Genomic DNA, 20108 nt, shown 5'->3' on the forward strand with positions numbered 1-20108 from the left:
TTTTCTGCTTGTAGAGGGGATTCAATGTAAACGATACCATATGTATATACATATATATATATATATACGTGTGTATGTATACACACAGGCCATGAACTAAAAAAATGGTGGGGGACTCGAAAAAAAAAAAACAACCTGCCTTTTTTCTTTCTTTGTTCTTGTTGTTCGTTTGGTTTGTTTCTCGTTTCTTCGTTTTTGAGCAAGCCGTGTGAGACAGCCTCTCACACACACACGCAGACACGCACACACAGAGGAAGAGCGACATAGACAGAGACACACAGAAAACGAAACGACGTAAATAACGAAAAAACGGCGGAGGGGGAGAAAGAGAGGGAAAAATGAAATTCGGAAAGTCCCGAAAAAGGAAAAAAAAATAACAATAATAAGAAGTCCAAGCGGTGTGAATTCAGGCATAGGACAACGAAAGAATCATGGCAGGGGAGAGAGCCGGCGGTACTACCCGTTATTTCGTAATTTTATTTGGTCCTCCTTTTTGTGGCTGTTTGCTTGGCAGGCGCCACCTTCTCTGCTTGTTCATCTGCGATGATTCACGTTGAGAAATCCCGGTCCCCTCACTTTCCTCCCTCTTCGACACCTTTCATGACGGGGGCGCTGGTGCGCGCGACGCGGGAAACGTGTGAGCCACGAACGATGGAACGCATTGCCATCGCAGAGATCGCAACGCTAGCAAAAAGCATAATTACCTTCTCTGGCAGAGGCAACTCATCCACGCGACCACCAAACCGAGTGCCAGTGTAGCCGCTGTGGTTCGCCACCAAGGACAAAATGGCGAGGGTGGATCCCAACAGGTATCCCGCAGTGACTTGCGCTACCGTGTGATGGCCTTGAGCGACCCGCAAGCCTGTCGCATACACACTGTACACCGCAATCAGCACCTGCAGCGGCCTTACACACGGCAGCGGCAGAGAAGGCAGAGGCGGCGTGTGGAAGAGTGTCTGATTCGCGCCACCAACGACGGCAGTGCTGGACGCATAGCGCTGCAGGACATAGACCGTCACCACGGACAAGAACGATAAGCTTGTAGCGTGGTTGCTCGGCATACCAGGGCTCGCCTTCGGAGCTCCAGGCGGCCTGGGCTGCTTGATGATGCGCTTCAGTCCCTTGCTGACCCCGGCCGTGATGCAGGCGCACAGAGTCAAGAAGGGGACCACGACAGTTCCGGGGAGGTACTGCAGCACGTACACATTCACAAGCAGCACAGCGCTGACGACACCGAAATTGCAGTTCTTGTCCACATAGTAGTTGATGCAGGAAAGAAACATTTTGGCGAGGGTATAGAAAATGCTTGACCGAGACCGACCAGGAGGGGTGTGTGGGGGTGTGAGGACTGCTGTCCTTCTTTTTGGTTACCTTGATGTTTTGTTGTTGTTGTATGCCTGGCGAGCACGTGTTGGAGAGAGCGGTGTAAGCAGGACCTTCTCTGTGCGGTTGCTGCTCTCTTTTCTTCAGTGAAGCTCAAGTTGCTGGGCAATGTTTGGGCAGCCATGTGTGGCTGCCCACACAAAAAGCACAGCATGGGCGCGGGCGAACCATGCCCCTCGAAAAAAAAAAACGAAAAAAAAAACGTAGAAAGAGGAGACCAGGAGGGAGGAAAGGTGGAAGGGAGAACCAACGGGATTTTTTGTTGCTCTCTACGGCGGGTGGGTAGGGGAGGGCCTCGGCGTGGCCATTACTGTCACAGACAAGCCAGCCAAAGCATGCGCCTACACAGCCACAGTCCACCCCCCGCGGTCGCGCTGCGGCCAACCCCTGGTCGTCTAGCGCGCACCGTCCTGCCGTCGTATCGGGTCGTGTGTCTGACGGGCTCGCCTCGTCCTTCCGCATCCCTTCGTCGCGCGTGCGCTGCACGCCGCCATCCAAGCGGGTCGCGCTCAGAGCCCTGCTCGAGCGGCACCAGCGGCGGCGTCTGTCGGGCGGGTAATAGGGGGATGCCGGCCCGGCGTCGGAGAGCAGTACGACCAAATCGGTAATCCATAGAGTTGGTGCCGGTGCTTCCGGCATTGCTCATGTTGCAGGCTTGCCCACCTTGTCCACGTGTTCCAATCCACAATGATCACAGACACACCGAAGTGAGAGGCGCACGCGACGGGCCACCCTCCGCAATCGCAGGGCCCGCCCTGAGAGCGCCACGAGGAGGGAGAGCGAACCTGTGGCAGCAGCCGCACTTGTTTTCCTATGCCTTGGTTTCCCAGCAGTCTTTCGCAGCAGGTCAGGTCCCGGCTCCACACTCCGCGCCGGGGCCGCAAGCAAGTGGGCCGCAGCCCCCTGTCTGTGTGCCTGCGAGTGCGTCATCAGGATAGCGCATCGCGGCTGCGCCTATCTTGATGTCCATCTGCCCACAGCGAGTACGGCAACGCCGCAACATGGGAGAGTCGCTGCACGCACGACGCTGGCTTCTTCCTCGTCCGGCGGGTGCACCCGCAGCCCGGCAGGAAATGATACGCTGACGCACACGCGATCGCTGCGCATAACGGAGGCGTGCGCGCGCGGGGCTCCCGAGGGGTGTCGATGCCTGCACACCGGCGTGAGAGCTGCGGGGGCGTTGTGACGGCACCGCTATGCGGCGCGTGCACCCATCCCCACGCCAAGTGCGCAAGGCGGCCTCCTGGCGTGGCCGCGGACGGATGCAGGCAGGTGCGGCGCAACAGCGCTATGGGGTCGGGGGGCAGTGGATCGGCCTCTCCCGGCGGGTGTCCGCTATCTGCATATTTTGGGGCACCCACGATGGCTGCGGCTGCTTTGGTGTGAGGGTGCACAGGGGCCCTCGTGCAGTTTCTGACCAGCACCATCCCACCACGCGGCGGCACCGTGGAGCACCGTTGATTCAAGCCGTGCCATGTAGGAGTAGCGGAGGCGATTCTTTAACGGACCACATTCGTGCGGGCAGACCCCCCCCTGCGCTCGGCAGGCCGAGACGTGGGCACTTTGTTGGCCTCGGCAGCGTTCGGGCCGATGCGGCGCGTGGGCTGGATGTGCACGCGGAGAAGGCGTGGGTGGCGATGCTCCTCTAGGCACGCGCGTGCAGCGGAGAGCTGCTGCTGGTCGCGGTGCCGCGCACCGGCGCGTGTGCGCCTTGTGTTGGGGGATGCTCATCCAGCTGCCTGGCGTGCTCCAGTGTCCAGCGCGCCACCTTGCAGGGGACGAATCGTAGCGTGCCCTGCATGACATCCTTGCCCGCGGAGGATGTGGGGAGTGTGGTGTGATGAGCACAGATGGCGTGGTGCCGTGCCGGCGTCCGGTTGCGCTGCACGCTCGGGGGGGAGGGGGGGGGTCCACCACCATGATGAGGCGAAGAGGGTCCAGGAGGGATGGTTGTGTGACTGGGCATGCAAGCCTTGCCATCTTCGACGTGTTCTTGTGGGCGCGAACACAGAGGGCGGAGCGATGGTGTGGAAGAGCCATGATGCGGCGAGTGTGGTGCGGGCCGCGGTTGGGCCTCTGAGGCGCCGTGATGTACGCAGCCGAGTGTGCCGGCGTAAGGTCGACAAACGCCGCGGCTGTCTCGGTGTACCTTGGTGGCGCGGCACCGGCTTGTTGGGGTGGAGGAGCAAGCCGAGGGAGTCTACAGCGGAGAGGGGTGAGGATGGAGGCCGTACGGGCGCGGCTGGAGCCTGTCTCGCAGAATGATCGCGCAGTCGTCGCGAGGCGATTCGCTGAAGGGGCTTTTTGTGCCGGGTGCCGGTCGGCGTCACAGGGCAGGGCGGTAGGGCGCGGGACCACCACCGGGCATGCGCGGCATCAGGAGGGGCTCATTGTGCCCCTACACCCTTTTCTATGTAGCGGCAACGCGGCCGGTGGCAACACTCTTCTTGTAGATGTCCAGCCGCGCTCTCTTGCCGTGCACTGGGAAGGCCTTGAAGCTCTCAGGGTGAACCTTGTCGACGCCCGGGGAGGAGCCGCTGCGGAACAAGTAGTATACAAGGAAAGGATAACGTGAACAGCGGAAAGATGGTGCTCATGCCAAAGGGGTCTCCGTGGTTGGGTTGGTGAAAAAAGCTTCTTTGGTCTTTCTCGCCGTATGCGGCGTCAACGTTGCGAATAGCCTCCCCATCCGTGCCCATCGAGGGCAACACACATATGTGTGTGCAGATGAAAGAAGCGCATGCAAGCAAGCGTGCGTGCGCGTTGTGCTAGCTCATCTACACTGTTTTTCATGCCTTCCCTCCCCCTCCCCCTAAAACTAATTATAACATGCATATATATATATATAATACAGATGCCATTCAAGTACATCGACCAAAGATAGCAGAGAACGTTGCAAAAGGGTGAGGTGGTGGTGGGAGTGGTGGTGGGGAGGCAGACGACGTGGTGTCAGCCTTGATAAGCACTTTCCCTTTTTGTTTCTTCTGTGTGCGTGTGCGCGCGCGTTCCGTTGGCTGGGGTGTTCCGTGAACCACAACAGAGTGGACAGGGAAAAGGTAAGAGGAGGGTGTACACCGCTCTAGTGTACGTCGCGCAGCAATGGCAGCACTACAACCTCCCCTCCACAAGATATCGTGCAGCTAAGATGGCGGCAGAATATGGAACAATAACTTCAAAAAAAAAGCACACAGGTAACCCTTGTGTCCATGGGCACCTCGCTACTACTTCCTCTGCCCTCCTCCTCTTCCGCATGGAGGGCAGCGCAGGGTGTCGACACACGTATACCCTTACATACGGAAACAACGAAAAAAAAAACGGGGAAGGGGAAGACGTGGAATTACGCACCAGCCCCCCGCTGCACACCACTCAACGTGAATCCTCCTCCTCCTCCAAATCGCCATTAGTCATCCCCTGTGGCCGTAGATGGCCACACCATGCGGCCGCACATTAGAAGCGATAGCGGTAGCGGATGATGGGCACATCAACATCGTCGTTGTCGCCAATCATGCCGGTGACGACGAGGTCAAAGTAGTCGATGCCGTCCTGAGCCTTTTCGCCTTTATCTTGCGCAACCTCTGAGACACGCTTCTCCTTGTCCTTCGCCTTCCCTCCAAACTCGGTGTAGATCATTTTTCCATTCTTGAGCGCAATCATGAACACTTCGAGCTCGTAGCGGTCGTGCAGTAGCTGCACCAGCTCCTTGACAAGCATGTCACGACCCTCCGAGACGTCGATGCGGTCCCAGATGCCCCATCGCAGCTTCTTGCCGCTCGGCAGTGCGTACAAGTGACTCGGCGCGATGATCGGGTCCGAAAAGGCAATGAATGGGAGAGCGATATTCACAAAGGCGCTGCGGAAAAGCGTTACCAGCTTCTCGGGCTCCTCATCTGCGTCAAGGTAGAACTTGTTGTGGCTGCTGCCCTTCCCATTCACTGCGGGCTTCCGCGCGTGATGGAACTGGATGAGAAGGTACTTGAGCATTTCAAAGCCGACGAGCCCCGTGACGAGAGACGTGGTTGTCACCATGGCAGGGATGATGTTGCCTGCGATGCGTTTTGTCTGGTTGAAGTCTGCGACAGGGATGCTGTAGGCTCGAGCGCGCAGGTTGGAGCAGTACGTGATAAACTGCACGTGGTGATTTGTGATGTCGTCCTTGTCGAACTCCTCGGCACTCATGCGGCGAGAGCCGAAGTGGGCAACCGGGGGCAGCTGCTCCACTGTCAGCCCGCTGGAAGACGACGTCTGCTGCGATGTCTGACTCTCAGACGTGGCGAACACGGCGTGGCGCGGTACAAAGTCGGGCACTGTCACGGCCGCCGCCAGTCTTGCCGTTTCCTCCTTGGAGAGCGAGAAGACCGGTAGCTGGTACACTTTGGCGAAGAGGCAGGCGCAGTGGTAGACAAACTCGGTGTCCTGTTCCGAACTGACGTCGAACTCCTGTGGCGTCGGCGGCTTCTTTGCACCGCTCCAGAACAGCTGCCCGTCCTCGTTGCGCTTGTCAAGCGGGATGTTGTGCAGGAGCTGGCGGAAGCCGTCGTTGAAGTGCTCTTGGTACAGAAGACGCGCGAGTCGTACACAGTTTTGCTCATTTTGGGGCCATCGGCTCAGCGCGTCGTTCACATTCTGCACGACCGCATCAGCAGCAGCCGGGTCGTTGCGCAGACTGTTCGCGAAGGCGACCGGGTCGTTCAGGTACTGGTTCACGTCCGCTGGCACACTGACGAAGAGCAAGTGAAACAGATCACGGGCCCACTGAATCGTGTGCTCGATCGCGTTCGGGAAGTTCTTGAGCGTGCAGAGCGGGATGCCCTTCTCCGGCGGGTCGTAGCTGCTGCTGTAGCTCTCCGTCACAAAGGGGATAACGGGCTGCATGTTGCACTTCGTGCCGAGCGTTCCGCTCTCCAGCAGCGGCTTCTGATAAAACAGGCAGCGGCTGTCCACGTACTTGCGACTCATGACGTTGTCCAGCGCATTGAGGATGACCGCCTGTTGCGCCCAAAAGTCCTCGTTAAAAATCGCCTCCGTCTCCGGTCCCATCTTGGCCTCGTACGCCGTTATCTTCACCTCGGCGTTGATGTGGCCGGCCGCCTCAGCTGCCACGACGGACTTTGGGCGGCCAATGTGGTGGCTGCGGAAGAGGAACTGTCGAGACAGGTTGCTCATCTCAATCGTGTCCATGTCCGTGATGGACACCTCGCCGAAACCCATCAAAGCAGCGTTCTTGATGAGCTCGCAGCCGAGCGCGCCGGCGCCGACGATGAACGCCTTCTGCTGCCGTAGGTACTCCTGAAACGTGTGGCCGAGCACTGCCTCCTGGCCAGCATACCGCGATCGCGCCGCCGGCGCATCGGGGAACACCGCCACCGACGAGGACAAGGCTGACGCAGAGACGGTCTTCGCTCCGTACTGCCACACCTGCAGCACCTCACGCGCGTCATAGTACACCCACTGGTGCAGCGGTGTAAACTTTCCGCTGCACACCTTCAGCGCCTCCTGCGCCGCCATGCCACCAATAAAGCACGCCATCGGGTTCAGGTCGCCGCCAAAGACAGGCAACAGCGTGCGCATGACGGTTGCCTCTGCGTTCGGGTTAATGGCCTGCGCCGCCTTCACGACAGCCTCCACTTCAGCCGGCGAGGTTGGCGCGCAGCCGTGGCGGGCGACCGCAGTGAACATCGCATGCAGCGTGTTGGCTGCCGTGCACTTCTCCTCTTTGTCAAAGACCATGAGGCACTCGGGGTTGTCGAGACACTCGCCGAGCGTTCTGTAGTGCTCCCTACGCCCCTTCTTGGTGGTGTGCAGGTAAGCACTCGTCCCGACATTGATGATAGTGCCAGCGCTGACGAGCTCCGAAACGCCTTTCAGGCGCATAGTGTGTGGCGAGATGACCTCGGCCACCTCGAACAATTTCCACGCCGATGGCGTCGCCGGCTCCGTCGTGTTGGCCTGCGGCAGCTCCTTGAGGCCTGTAAAGTATACCTTGCTGCCGGCCTCACATTCGTGGTTTTTTTCCTCGTGCAACGTGACGAGACCATCCGACGACATGGCCGTCACCACGCACGTGACCGTGTCCTCGCCGTCCGTGTCCACAATGTCCAAAGATTCGCCGCCGTCCACAAAGATGCAGCCGCAAACGCCGCGGCTCTCGCAGCTGATGAACTTCACCTTGTTCGCCCGCGCCACCTTGTTCGCCGCCGCTAGGGTGGACGTGTAGGCATTTGTGTAGATCACCACATGCACCGCGGGAATGTGCAAGAGCGGGTCGCCGCTAACGGGCGAGACCTCGACGAAACGGTTGAGCTCCTTGGCGGCCTGCGCCACAGCAGCACCACGTGCCTTTCCTACATCATCCGGCCGCAAAAAGAAGTTCGTGCCGAGATCCTCGATGGTCACCACAGCGTCGTCCAGCACCTTGACGCTCTTCACGCCAGTGAGCACAACGTTCTTGATAATCTCTGCACTGAGGCCTGTGGCGCCGACGACGAGCACATGCGTCGAGCCGTATTTCGCCTGCGTCTCCGACCCTACGACGTACTCCTGGCGGCTGTACAACTGTCGTTTTTGCTCCTCCTCGGACAACATGATGCCTGCTTGCGTGGCGCGCGCGCCTGAGTGTGAGTGCGTGGTACCTTTACCTGCGTCCGTGAAAGCAAAAACCACAAAAAAAAAATGAAAAAGAACCCCACTGAGACGAAGTCCAATCTGCTCCTGCTATGGAGGTGACAGAGAAGAGAACCGGCGACGAGCGCGGGGGGTTAGGGCGAGAGCGAATGAGTTCTAATAACGTAATCGAATATCAAACAGAACAGGTCAAAACAAAAAGCGGGGCGCCGCCTCCAACCACAACAAAGGTATAGCCGGCGAGAAAAGGAGAGAAAAGAGAACCACGGTGAACATGAAGCTGATGGATGACGCGAGAGCGCAGCGCACCAGCAGGAGAGGCAGGAAAAGGCAGGAAGAGATGGAGTAGTGAGATGGGGAAGGGGGTGAGATGCGCAAGAAGAAACCAACAAAAGACGAGATCACCACAGCAGCAGGGACGCACCTTTCAATCTCCGACCTCCCTCGTGTTGGTCGTTGCTTGCATGCTCTTGCTTCGGTTCAGTGTGTTGGTTGCGCAGTCTCTGAAAAAAAAAAACGATGAAAAGCAGCACACAGCGAAGCAGCTCTACAAGAGTGAGACAAAGGAGCATGCCCCTCGCTACTGACGAATCACTTTTCTGCACGCCGAAGCCCATGCTTTGTGAGCTGGTATGCTTGCGTATTCGTGATTCAAGGCAGCTCGTGCATGAGAGCGGCAACGATCTTATTATCTTCTTTTTCTGCTCAACACGTCCATCTCTCTGTCGTCAAACATTTGATGATACTCACACGCTACCCTACCAGGCCCTGTCACCAGGCGCCTCCCCCCCACGCACACACACATCCGCGTGTGTGCGAAGCAGCGCTAGACACACGCGTGCGTTACAGCGATGCGCCGACTCGGCCATCCGAGCGCGGCCCCAACCTCCAGCTTTGCCCACCCGCCTCGCAGATCGCTTCGCAGCAACTGCCATCATGCAGGTCGCCACCTCGCACATCCCCCTCGCGGTGGCGCTCAGGCTCGCCACCACACCAGCAACGGCAGCAAGGGCCGGGGGGTGGCATACGTTCAAGTCACGCTTACGCTTCGCCTAACCGCATGTATGGCACAAGCGTGCTCGCTGTCGCAGGTCGCTCAGGCGCAACGCCCTCCAGGACCTCACCACCGGCATCAGCAACGATACATCGCTCTGGCCTCGCTATGTCGTAGGCGCTTGACTGTGTCGCGACCGGAGGCGGCTCGGCATGAGCAGGGGATAAGGAGGAGCTGCCGGGCCTCCCCACACATAGAGTGGGGGTACTAGACCCTTATACTGTGCTGGGGCGCCCCCGTCACGAGGGTGTGCGTTGACGATGCCAAAAAATGAAAACGAGAGCAGGAGTCGAAGAAAGTGTAAGAAGAAGAGCACTCAGGAGAAATGCAAGAGGACGATGATGGACAGCCGCTGAGGGAAGCATAAGCAGCCCTTCTCTACCACACCCCCTTCCTATCCCCTCGAGTTTGCTCCAAGGATGCGTGAGATACAGGGTAGGCTACTTCGCTGTTCGTGCCCTCCTGCTCCATCACGCACGCAGCTGCGGTTCGTCGCCTGTTCGCTGGAGTTCATGGAAGTAAAGATCATGCGTCTGTGGCTGCCGACATGTGAATGAGCCGAGGCAGGGGGCCGTACTTTGCTCGTCGTTGCGCGCACTCCTGATTTTTTCCTTCTCGAGGCAGCGAGGGGCTGTGCCTGCTTGCTGTGAGTGTTGACTGCGAAGCACTCACATGCATGCAGCCGGCCCGCTGCGATGTGCAGGGGGGAAGAAGAGTGGGGGGGGAGGGGGTAGGAAAGATGATCGGAGAACCGGCGCGAGGAGTTTCTTTTTGTGGACACGCATATTTAATAACGAGACATCTCCATACGAGCGTGGCCTTAAACGCCCTCATGTCTGCCTGACCGTCGGTGTCTACTTGGCCCTATGTTCGTGCAAGCGCATGCTGCTTCTAGATCGATTCCGCAACGTCACGAAAACACACACACACACGCACACATGCACACACAGCTGTACTGAAAAACGAGTGAGCAACAAAGAAGGGGACAAACAACCAAACATAACAGTAAAAAAAAAAGAATGCCGAAAAGGAAACGGTCAGAGGTGAGAACATACATATATGTATGTATATAGAGAGAGATCGTCGGAGAGAGTCAAGAGACAGCCCGTGAGGCAGAGAAAGCCGCAAGAGACGCCTTCGCCAACAACAACACGAAGAAAGAAAGCCCGATAATCATTAAACAGAAAAACCGGAAGAGGAGAAATAATAACGACACTGAAAAACTCAGAACAAAAAAAAAAACAGAGATCTAGTGTGTGTTGATGGTTTCTCTTTTGCCCAGCAGAGAGGAGGCGGAGCGGCGTAACAGTCGCGCAAGGGGAGGGGTGTGTGCGGGATGGGGGGGGGGTCTGTAGGGAGAGGGGGTGGGGGAATGCCAGGTGAAAGATGTACAGATCGAAAACAACAACAACCAAAAAGGAAGTAAACAAAAAAGAATCGATAAAACAGAAATATAAGCACAACGTGAGGTGGTGAGGGCGGGTGGGGTGGGTGGGTAGTGAGGGTGGGGGGCATGTTTCCACACTGCTGCACACATACATGACTGCCACCTCCCCTTTCTGCTTTTGCTTTGTATTCTCTCCCTCCCTCTATCGCCGTAGCCGCCCGCCGGCCCGCCCTTTCCTCAAAGCCCACCAGCACGTATTGGCGCCAAATTGTGAACCACCAGAGCGAGCGCGCGCGTGTTTCTCCACACCACAGAAGCGAAATCAAGAAAACTGAAAATACGAGATGGATGGTAATACATGAGCCTACAAAGCAGAAAGGGTGAGAAAGCGAGCGCGTGGGAAGGAGAGAGGTGGCGGTGATAGAGGAAGGAAAAGAGCAGAGGCATGTGATCACACACGCATACTCTGGCACACAAGTATGTGAGAGGAGACTCGAAGTAGCTCCACACGCACGAAACGCAGATGGAGAGGGAAGGGCGAATCACGAAAAGACAAAAACAAGAGAAAGAATGTGTCTGTCATGGACGACACACAAGAAGAGAGCAATGCACACTCGAGATGAAACAAGACAGACAAAAACAGCAACCAGCTCAATATCCATCTCTCCAGGGTACAGGGGGCGGGGGTGGGGGAGGGGGGGAAGAAAGGACAAGAAAGATCACAGAAAAGAAGAACACGCAGGTGAAGCAGTCGGCGTGGAAAGGGAAGCGATCGAGCTCACCAACACGGAGAAGGAAGAGTGCGATGGACAGGGGTGGGAGAAAGCGGAGACGAGCAGCATTGTCCCACACGCCGGCCCCAAGAATGCATCCGCTGACACTCCTTTTTTTCTTGTTTGGCGCTTACGTGCCTCGCCCATCGAACATATCTCTTCTCTTTATTTTCTTGTTGCTGCCTGTGTGCCTGAGCGTGACTCGACCATCCTGATCCAAGCGAGGGCCAATGGGAAGGGGGAGGAGGGAGGGTACAGTGAACAAAAACAAAAAAATTAGTGTTGCCACCAACGCGAACACGCAGAGAGAGAGAGAGAACGAGAGACGGACACAGAGGAACACGTCTCGCCCCCCCCCCCTTCTCTCTCGCCTGTCCTCTCCAAAATCCCTTCGCCGCAAACGGTGGAGGCAAGAAAGCCTTGTCCGGGGGGAGGGGGTAGAACGGACTAAAGACCCATCAACCAAATAAAAAAAAACGCTGTTGAGTGAACCCATACAATGACACGACAAAAAAGGTGAAACGCAAAACAGGGAAGATGAGGGAGTGGGCGTGTGAGTCGGGGCAGGAGGGCGGGGATCGGGCAAAAAAGGGCCGACGGAGCCTTTAAGGTGTCGTCGAAGAACGGAAAGAGGAGTCACAAGCGACACAGTTACAGTGACAGTGAACAGGGGCGGGTGGGCGGTTCAACAGTAAAATGAAAAGGCAGGGAGGGGTGGCCTCACGATAACGCCAGCGAAGAGAAACAGTGAGGATGGCAAGTCACAAAAGAAAAACTGAGCGATCGAGCGAGTGCGTGGAGTGCAAGACAGTGTAAAGAGGGAGCTTAATCCACTATACAGTTCTGCAGAGCAGGTGGTAAGATTCTTTAGACGGAGCAGAGTCCCCCTCCTCGTCCCTCGATGCTGGAACTCCTCTCCTTCGATTCATTATGCACATACTGTGCTACCACCACGACGACCTAGATGCGTGACCGCCTCGAACCTCTCCAGCAGAGGCACACTCTGCCGGCTCATCCCTTCGAAGGCACGCGCTGACCCAGTCGCGCAAGTGGAGCGCTCGGCTTCACTTCTTCACCACCTTCTTGTGGCGCTCCCGTAAAGCCTGGAGCTGCCGCAGCACCTCGTACCTCCGCGAGCGCACTTCGTCGCGCTTCTTGCGCAGCATCTCCAACATCTTCTGATCCTCCTCTACCTTCCGCTTGTGCTGGTCCGTTTTGCTGTCAGCGATGACCTTTATCATGTCCGCCAGCTTCTTCACGGCCATCTCCCTCTCCTTCTTTTCGTCATCAGCCACGCTGCGAAGCGCCTCCACCTCTTGCCGGCGTTTCTCCCCGTACTGCCGGAGCAACTCGTTGCCGTTGATCACCTCAACGACCCTTGCCCGACGTTCCTCGGCCTCACGGCGGCGCAAAGCCCGAGCTTCGTGATTCGACTCGTACCTCGCCACGGCAGCGGCCTTTTCGTCTGTCAGCGCCTCCTCAGCCTTCAGCGCCTCCTTCGCCGCCTGCTCGCGCGCCTCCGCTTCCTTGCGAATCTTCTGATAATCAGCGGCCTCGCCGGTGCCGCTCTTATTCCCGCCTCGCAGCTTCGCGTGGTGCAGCTCGTAGGCCTCGTACTTCTTGTAGAACATGAAGCGGTGGAAAGCACGCTGGATGATGAGGGCGGCGCGGTCCTGTAGGATCGCCCGCTCGCGCCCGCGCGTCTTGGTGAGCGACTTTTTCAGCTCCTTCGTCTGCCGCTCCAGCTGCTGCGCTGCTTCCTGCTTTGAGCGCAGCGTTTGGCGCAGACTATCCAAATTCTGCCGCTGAATGCGCACGGCGTTGTCGAGGGCGCCGGCGTGTGACGCCATGCCGTTGTGCACCAATGCCTGGTCGTTCATCTTCACCAGCGTGACGAGGTTGCGAGCCCTGCTGCTCCATTGCAGGGTCGCCAGGGTATCGGCGTAGTTCTTCACCAGCGGGCTGAGTGTGGCCACCATGGTCGTGCGAGCATTGCCACCAATGCTGTCGCTCAGCAACCATGTCAGCACACTGTCGCGGAACGGCACCTGCGGGAGTGGCCGCTCTTGGTAGTGCTTGCCGGTGATCTCTGCCTCCGCCATCTCCATTAGCATGTTCTGCCGCTCCGTGAGGTTGTCAATCACACGACGCAGCGCCAGCAGCGAGGTGTTGATGGCTGCCGACTCCTTGACGTAGTCTTGGAAACCGCCGCGTTCAGAGCCGGCGAGATCGACCAGGTTGATACGGCCCGCCTGCGTCTTGAAGGCGGGGAGGGCGTACTTGTTGTTTCCTGGCACCACCTGCTCCTGCACCACTGTCAGCTGAAAGATGGCGTGGCTGCGACTCGACTGGTTGTGCACCGCCGTCGCGCACGTCGTGCGGTGCTGTGAGCCGCGCTCAAGCAGGGTGCAGCACTGCGCCCAATTCTCTACCTCGTACTTGGTGACGCCCTCCACGAAGGGGCCGCTGTACGGGTCCTGCCGGATGCGCGCATCCTGCAGCCGCTCGTTGCCGCGGGTGTGGCGCAGTGCGGGGTCGAGGAGGTCGCGCACGCGCTCCATGTAAATCTCGACAAAGCTCACCTCGACGCGAAACTTCGTGCGGTCGCGCGGCGGCCTCGTCTTGGCCTCCTCCTCCATGCGCTCCTTGAGGATAATGAAGATGTCGTTGGACACACGCGGGATGATGCCCTCCTCTCCGTCGCCGCCGCATGAGGCGTTCGGGTCGTACAAGCCCATCATCGTGTACGTCTTGCCGCTTCCGGTTTGGCCGTATGTGAGGATGCAGCTGTTGAAGCCGTTGAACACGTGCGGAACGAGGTCTTTGGCGATGAGGTTGTACACATCCTTTTGTGTTGCGTACGTCTTGTGCTTCGTGTCCTGGAATGTGTGCACAATACGGTGCGTCGGCGGGATCGACCAGAGCGACGCGTCGAAGTCGAACTGCGCCTTGGGGGCCCAGCCGTCCTTCGGGTCTAGCAGAATGGTCTTGGTGTTCGTCATCTCGACGACAGAGCGACGCTCCTGGCCTTCCATCTCGGCCAGCTCTTCCTTGATAAAGGGCCGCACACGCGACACGACTCGAAATGACGTGATCTCAGAAACGCGGTTCTTGAAAGCCTCGGTGCCCTCCGCGGCGTCCTCGGTGGTGAGGTTGCGGTCCGGGTTCTGAAGGCGGGGCTGCAAAGGCGAACGAGCCGCCTTACGTCCACTGCGCACCGGGGTCGTGGGACGCGCGGACGTCGGCCCGCGATACGGCGTGTCGCCATAGCCATCCCGTGTGGTGCCGCGGCCTGCGCCGCGCCCTTTGAGACGCTTTGGCGCCTGGATTAGCCTCGGCTCACCGTTGAGCATCCTTGTCGTTGCCGGGTCTGTGTGTGCGTGTGCTCCTTCGAAGGCTGCACGTCGTCAGGGGAGGGCGAAGCGGTCTAGCACCCGCGAGAAGGAAAAACAGCTACGGGGTGTGGCGGGGAGGGTGGGCGGGGTGTGGGCCGTGTGTGGTACTCGTCGTTGCGGTTGATAACTGAAGTGAAAGCAATGTACTCTAGCGAAGAGAGATGAGATGAGAGGAGAAGCGAAGACTACGAAGCTAGGAAAAAAAAAAGAAAGGAAAAAGAAAAGAGAAACGGATCGAGGTGTGGTGGGCTGATGAGCACAGCGTTGTGCGAATGGAAGCGTGAGAGGGAGTGAGTATGGAAGAGGGAGAGAGAGGGGGGAGGAAGGCGGCGGGGGGACTGACACCAACAGGAAAGGAGCTGGGTAAGGGAGCCACACGCGAACTGCACACCGAAGAAAAACAGAATGGCAGCGCCAGTCGGCGCCAACAAAGAACAACGAAGAAAAGAAAGGGCACAGTGAAGACCAGAGCGGCAACAACAGCCGGAAAACAGCGCACCGGACAGACAAAACAAGAACGAAACGCTTCTTTTTTGTTTGTTTTCTTCCGTGATACCCCTCACTCCGAACTCTCCTCGAGAAGACCAAAGAACTAGCGAGTAGACAAGAGACACGAATAATCACACGCAGGGCGAGCGAGAGGCACAGAGACAAGATGTAAGTCGATGCGTTCCTGTATTGCGATCTCCAACTCCGTGTTCCTTGTGCACTTTTCCCGTCTTTTTTTTGTCTGTTTTATTACGTATTTTCTCGTGTGTGTGTGCGTGTGTGTGTGTGTGCGTGTGTGTGTGTGTGAGAGCGGAGGAGGGGTAGAAGATGGGGTGAGAACTAACAACGACGACAACAGCACAAACAAACAAAGGAAGGAACACTAACAAAAACGGTATTCTAGCGAGGTCTCATGTTATGATGCGGCGTGTGCGCATGCGAGGCAGTTATGTGCCGCAGAGAGGGATCCAGGGACAGGAGAGAGAAAGAACAGCAGCGAGTGAAAGGTTCTATACGACGGATGGTGCCCATGTGTGTGTGTGTGTGTGTGTGGAGTCGGAAACGACATGGGAGGAAGGGGGGCAAGAGAGTGTCACACACGCCCAAGAAGGAAGCGGTGCTGCAGATTTCTCCCCTCGTCCACTACACAGCCAAAACAGAGGCACAGTGTGCGCGCCTTTTTGGGAGCCGTGGTGCCACCACCTCCTCCACGAATGACTGCGGTTCTATGCGGCGTGTCCGCTGCGGACACACATAGACGCACATACAAGCATATATACATACACTTCCCTTAGGAGCGCATGCGGCGTGATACTGACGTCCTTCATCCCGTCGAGTTCGCTGCTGATTAGACTACATCGTCTACTGCTTTGTTTGACCGTTGTCATGCGCCACACATCCCCAAGATGCTCCATCGTCGTCAGTGGTATGGCGATAGTGGTGAATGGCAAGCGACGCTGTGCACAAGAAAGAGCGGCTGACATGTATGTGCGTGTGTGTCTGTGTGTATGTGATCGGTTACGCGTGCATTGACTCCGACATGGTTACCTCACCACCAAATCACCATCTGCCACTACAGAGGGAGAGGGAGCATAGCGACCGGCAGCTCGGCACCCCCAACTCTATATGCGCGTGGCCACGCGCTAGTGCCGCCTCGCATGTGCAAAGAAAAACAAAGGCACTGACTCATATACATATAACAAACAGCGGAGCTGAGTCGAATCATTCGTGGGTGCAGTGCTACATGTACATGTACATCCATGGCGAAAGAACAGAGAACCTAAAAGGCGGCGGGAAGAGGAGGGACACCACGGCACTGCAACAGGTACCTGGAGACACACACATATAGACGCCCATCAAGGAGTTGGCGCATGCATGAATAGCGGTATCGCCGACAGTCACATGCTGCCGCTACGCGTCAATGACCGTCGGGGATGCGCACAGCACCCACGCACAGGTGCACACGAACTCGCAACTGCGTCTGCCATGTGTCTCGGTCGAGCCGACTACTTGCGTTTTCCTCCCTTGCCCGTTGTGAGCGGAATGATCGGATCGGCGCTCAGGTCAATGGGCAGCAACGCGCTCATTTGGATGTCCTCTAGCTCAGCCAGGCGCGCCGCAGTGCACGCCGAGAGCGGGCCCCGGTCGCACGCCGCGTCGATCACTTCGAGAAATGCCGTCGTATACAGCTCGATCCATGAACTCCGCTCTGCCGCCAGATCCGACTCTCGCTGAGCGCGCACCGCCGCCTTCTCCGCTGTTTCGAGCGCTGCCAGGGCTTTCGGGATGGGCTGAATGGCGCTGAAGCTTAGCAGCTCCTCGGCAGGGATCGAGTCCAACACGACACGCTGCGCCTTTGTCGCTTCGGTGACGCCCAATGCAGAGGCGTCGGCACCGCCCGCACAAGCGACGCCATCGCCGACCGTGGTCTCTCCACTCCTGCCTCGAGTTGAGACATTCCTCTTTCGGCTATTGACGCTCTGCGAGCCACCAGCGGTCCCGCCGACCGTTTCTCTCGTGATAGAGGTACCGCTGGCTGCAGCGAAGGCCTGCATGAAGGGCGTCGCAGCGGGGGCCACCTTCTGCCCGAGCATATCCTCACACTCCTTTTCCAGCATCGCGGCACGGCGGCCCCTCACGCGGTCGGCGAGGGCCGTGGCGGCTCTCGCCAGGAGCACCGGCAGCGGCAGCGTCTCCTGCTCCTCACCCTCGGTGCCCCCACCGCAGCTGTTGCACTGCCGCGACGCTCGAGCCGCGCGGAGGAGGACGAGAAAGGCCTCGAAGAATGTCTGCCGCGTTGGTGCGTCGCGCACTGCCATCATCTGCTTCATCAACAGGAGCAGGGAGCCATCCCATTGCGCCGGGCCTGAGGCGGTCGCCACGATATCCGCCGTCGGTGCTACAGGTTCCTGTTGGGGTGGTGGTGCCGGAGCTGGCAGAGCCGCGTGTGATGTGAACGGCTTCGTACGCGCGTCCAGGGCTGCTGCTGCCGTGGCAACAGCCGCATTTTCCGGGGCTGCGCCTGTCTTGGCATTCTGTTTGCGGCTCAGCGTTCGGCAGGTCTCTTGCACCACTGTGTACAGTCGCACCAGCTTGTCGTACACGGCAGCTGCGTAGGGGATGTGATCGAAGGTGAACCGGTTCGCGAGGTTCCAGGCGTCCTCCTGCGCCCGTCGGCGCTTCCGCTCGGCTGCCGTGGCGGCCTCAGACGCCCCATCGAGCGCTTTGATGTGCGTCGACAAGGCAGAGCCCTCGATGGCGTCCACGTTCATGCTGATCGTCTGCACAAGTCGACGCTGGGTATCTAGAGTCACCTTGGCTTCGATAGCCTCTGCCACCGGCGCGGCAAGCCACTCAAACGACGGGCCGTCGCTCTGGACGAGCGCGCGCAGGCACACAAAGATGCGCTCCGGCGCTGGCGGCACAGTAAGCAGCTCGTACGTGTGCTGGAAGAGGCCGGCACGATTCGCGCGCACCGAGAAGGCGAAGATGCCTTCTTCACCCGGCAGCACAACACCGTTCATCGGGGAGGAAAGAAAGAAGAAGGTTTCGCGTGCAGTACGTTGATGGACGGCGAGGGAGTGCGTGATTCTCGTGGCGTCGGTTCCATCTCGGTCGCTCAGCGTTTGCCGGTGCTCTTTGTTCGCGCCTTTCTCCCTCACTTCTCCGCTTTCAGCCGCCTTGCTATCAGCCGCGGCGGCGGCTCCAGAGTCTTGGTCGAGCTGCCTAAGCTGCTCTTCGATGGTGTCCACCGGTACCCAGCTAAAGTAGATGGTTGTCGTGCCAGTGTTACACAGCGTCACGGTGCCCTGCAGCAGCTCGTGTGGGCGCGTCTGGAAGAACAGGCTGCGCGTGGACATCTCCATCGCTGGGCCGGAAGACTGCATGTTGTCTCCGTGCTCCGCGCCAGCCTCCGTGCGACTCTGCTGGTGACGCTGTGAGATACCGCGCTTGGCCACCTGCGTCGTTCGCGCACGCTTTTCGTGTACGTCGCCGTCGATCGAACCGACAGGGGTGTCACAAGGCAGCTCAGACGGGGTAGCGGTGCACACAGTGCCACAGGGCAGACACTCGGTCATGCTGTCGACCTCATCCGCGAAGGCGTTCTCCCCATCCGCTCTATCGCTTCGGTCTTTTGAATGTTCCGGGACGCTGGGGCCGTACGAGTGCGCGCTGCCGGAAGCCACGCTATTCAAGCCCTTCTGTTTACGTGCGGTACCGGCCGGCTGAAGGGTGCTCGCCATAAGACTCGGTGCCGTTGTTGTGGGGATGGATGCCCACATCTGCGTCTGCGGCGGAGGCGGAAAGTACTCCACTGGCGGCGCTGAGGACGGTCGTGCGTCGGCCCATTCATGCTTCTGCACCTCAAGCTCCTCGGCTGAAGCGCACGGTGCGGAATGCCCCTCGACGTGCAAAAAGGTGCGGGGTTGCAGAAAGTGGCCGAGCCGCTTCTGCACATATGGGGCAAGGCGGCGCAACTGCGACTCGTAATAAGATACGGCATCACCCCCCTTCTCACCTTGCCGCCCAATGTATGCCACTTCCGACTCGGTGGTGCCCCCGGAGGCATCAGCTACGGCTTCCATCATCGCCGCTAGCACGCGACTCTGTGCTGTAGCGCGCTGCTCCACCCGCTTCATGGTCAAGTCAAGGGAGCGGTGAGACCTCGTCGTCGTATTCTGTACGGCCGCCACGTCTTCTTTAGACACGACGCGCGTGTAAGTCATGTGATCCTCCGGCAGCGTCGTCGGGTCGCGAGCCTCGCTGTACAGCTGATACGGGAACGACGTGCGACCAATCGGGACCAGCCGCCGCGACGATCGCGCGTCCGTGCAACGCAGCAATCCCTCCCATACGTGGCTGCCGTCATTGGCCGTCTGGGGCTGCGCCACGGCGAGCATGCCGAAGTCCTCCCGCTTCGCCCTTGCGGCGGTGGTCGCTCCAATGAAGTTGCGTGCTGTGGCAGCCCCGCCAGTGCCAGCCGATGCAAATGTATGCGAAAACGAAACCGTGGACGATGGCTCGTGGCGGTGTCCATTGTTGGCAGCAGACGACGACGCGGTGTTCGCGGAGGTGAGGTGCGTTTGCATGCGTGCCCACGCCGCCTTTTGCCGCTCCCACAGCGCCAGAGCTTTGGTCTGGCGCTGCCGCTCGTCGTACAGATCAGGGGCGGCACGGCCAGAGTGCGCAGGCCCCCGGCGCACCATGTCTGCGCGCGTCTCCATGGCGGCCAAAGACACTCAGTCGGGACAGAAGAGAGGAGAGAAGAAGGCCGGCTGGAAAAGAAGCGTTCACGCACGCGTGTTGTGTGGGTACGCCTTCTACCGACGGATGCTGCGTGCGATGACGCGTCGAGGACGAAGGCGACCTTGCTGTGAAGTACAAAGGGATGAGAGATGAGGGAGGGGGAGAGGGGACAGCAGAGAGAAAGTGCGCGCGCGTGTGGTGAGGGGTAAAGAATGAAGAGGAGGGTGGAGAGGGAGGTGCATCCGCACAGGCGTAGAGAC

The 20108-nt window shown here is 58.6% G+C and overlaps 4 protein-coding genes across 4 annotated transcripts; all 4 read right to left on the minus strand.

Moving 5' to 3' along the window:
- Positions 1–572: 572 nt before the first annotated feature.
- LINJ_23_0700 (hypothetical protein) lies at positions 573–1283 on the minus strand (the record flags this gene model as incomplete). Its single annotated transcript, XM_001465708.1, has 1 exon — positions 573–1283. One exon carries the CDS (start codon positions 1281–1283, stop codon positions 573–575), a length of 711 nt encoding a protein of 236 aa, XP_001465745.1.
- Positions 1284–4830: 3547 nt separating this feature from the next.
- LINJ_23_0710 (putative ubiquitin-activating enzyme e1) lies at positions 4831–7965 on the minus strand (the record flags this gene model as incomplete). Its single annotated transcript, XM_001465709.1, has 1 exon — positions 4831–7965. One exon carries the CDS (start codon positions 7963–7965, stop codon positions 4831–4833), a length of 3135 nt encoding a protein of 1044 aa, XP_001465746.1.
- A 4317-nt stretch (positions 7966–12282) lies between these two features.
- Positions 12283–14253, minus strand: LINJ_23_0720 (putative kinesin; the record flags this gene model as incomplete). The annotated part of the gene is made up of 1 exon (XM_001465710.1): positions 12283–14253. One exon carries the CDS (start codon positions 14251–14253, stop codon positions 12283–12285), a length of 1971 nt encoding a protein of 656 aa, XP_001465747.1.
- Positions 14254–16607: 2354 nt separating this feature from the next.
- LINJ_23_0730 (conserved hypothetical protein) lies at positions 16608–19826 on the minus strand (the record flags this gene model as incomplete). Its single annotated transcript, XM_001465711.1, has 1 exon — positions 16608–19826. The coding sequence occupies one exon, from the start codon at positions 19824–19826 to the stop codon at positions 16608–16610; it is 3219 nt and encodes a 1072-aa protein (XP_001465748.1).
- Between the last annotated feature and the right edge of the window lie 282 nt (positions 19827–20108).

The sequence above is a fragment of the Leishmania infantum genome, chromosome 23 (assembly GCF_000002875.2).
Source record: "Leishmania infantum JPCM5 genome chromosome 23".
Lineage (NCBI taxonomy): Eukaryota > Euglenozoa > Kinetoplastea > Trypanosomatida > Trypanosomatidae > Leishmania > Leishmania infantum.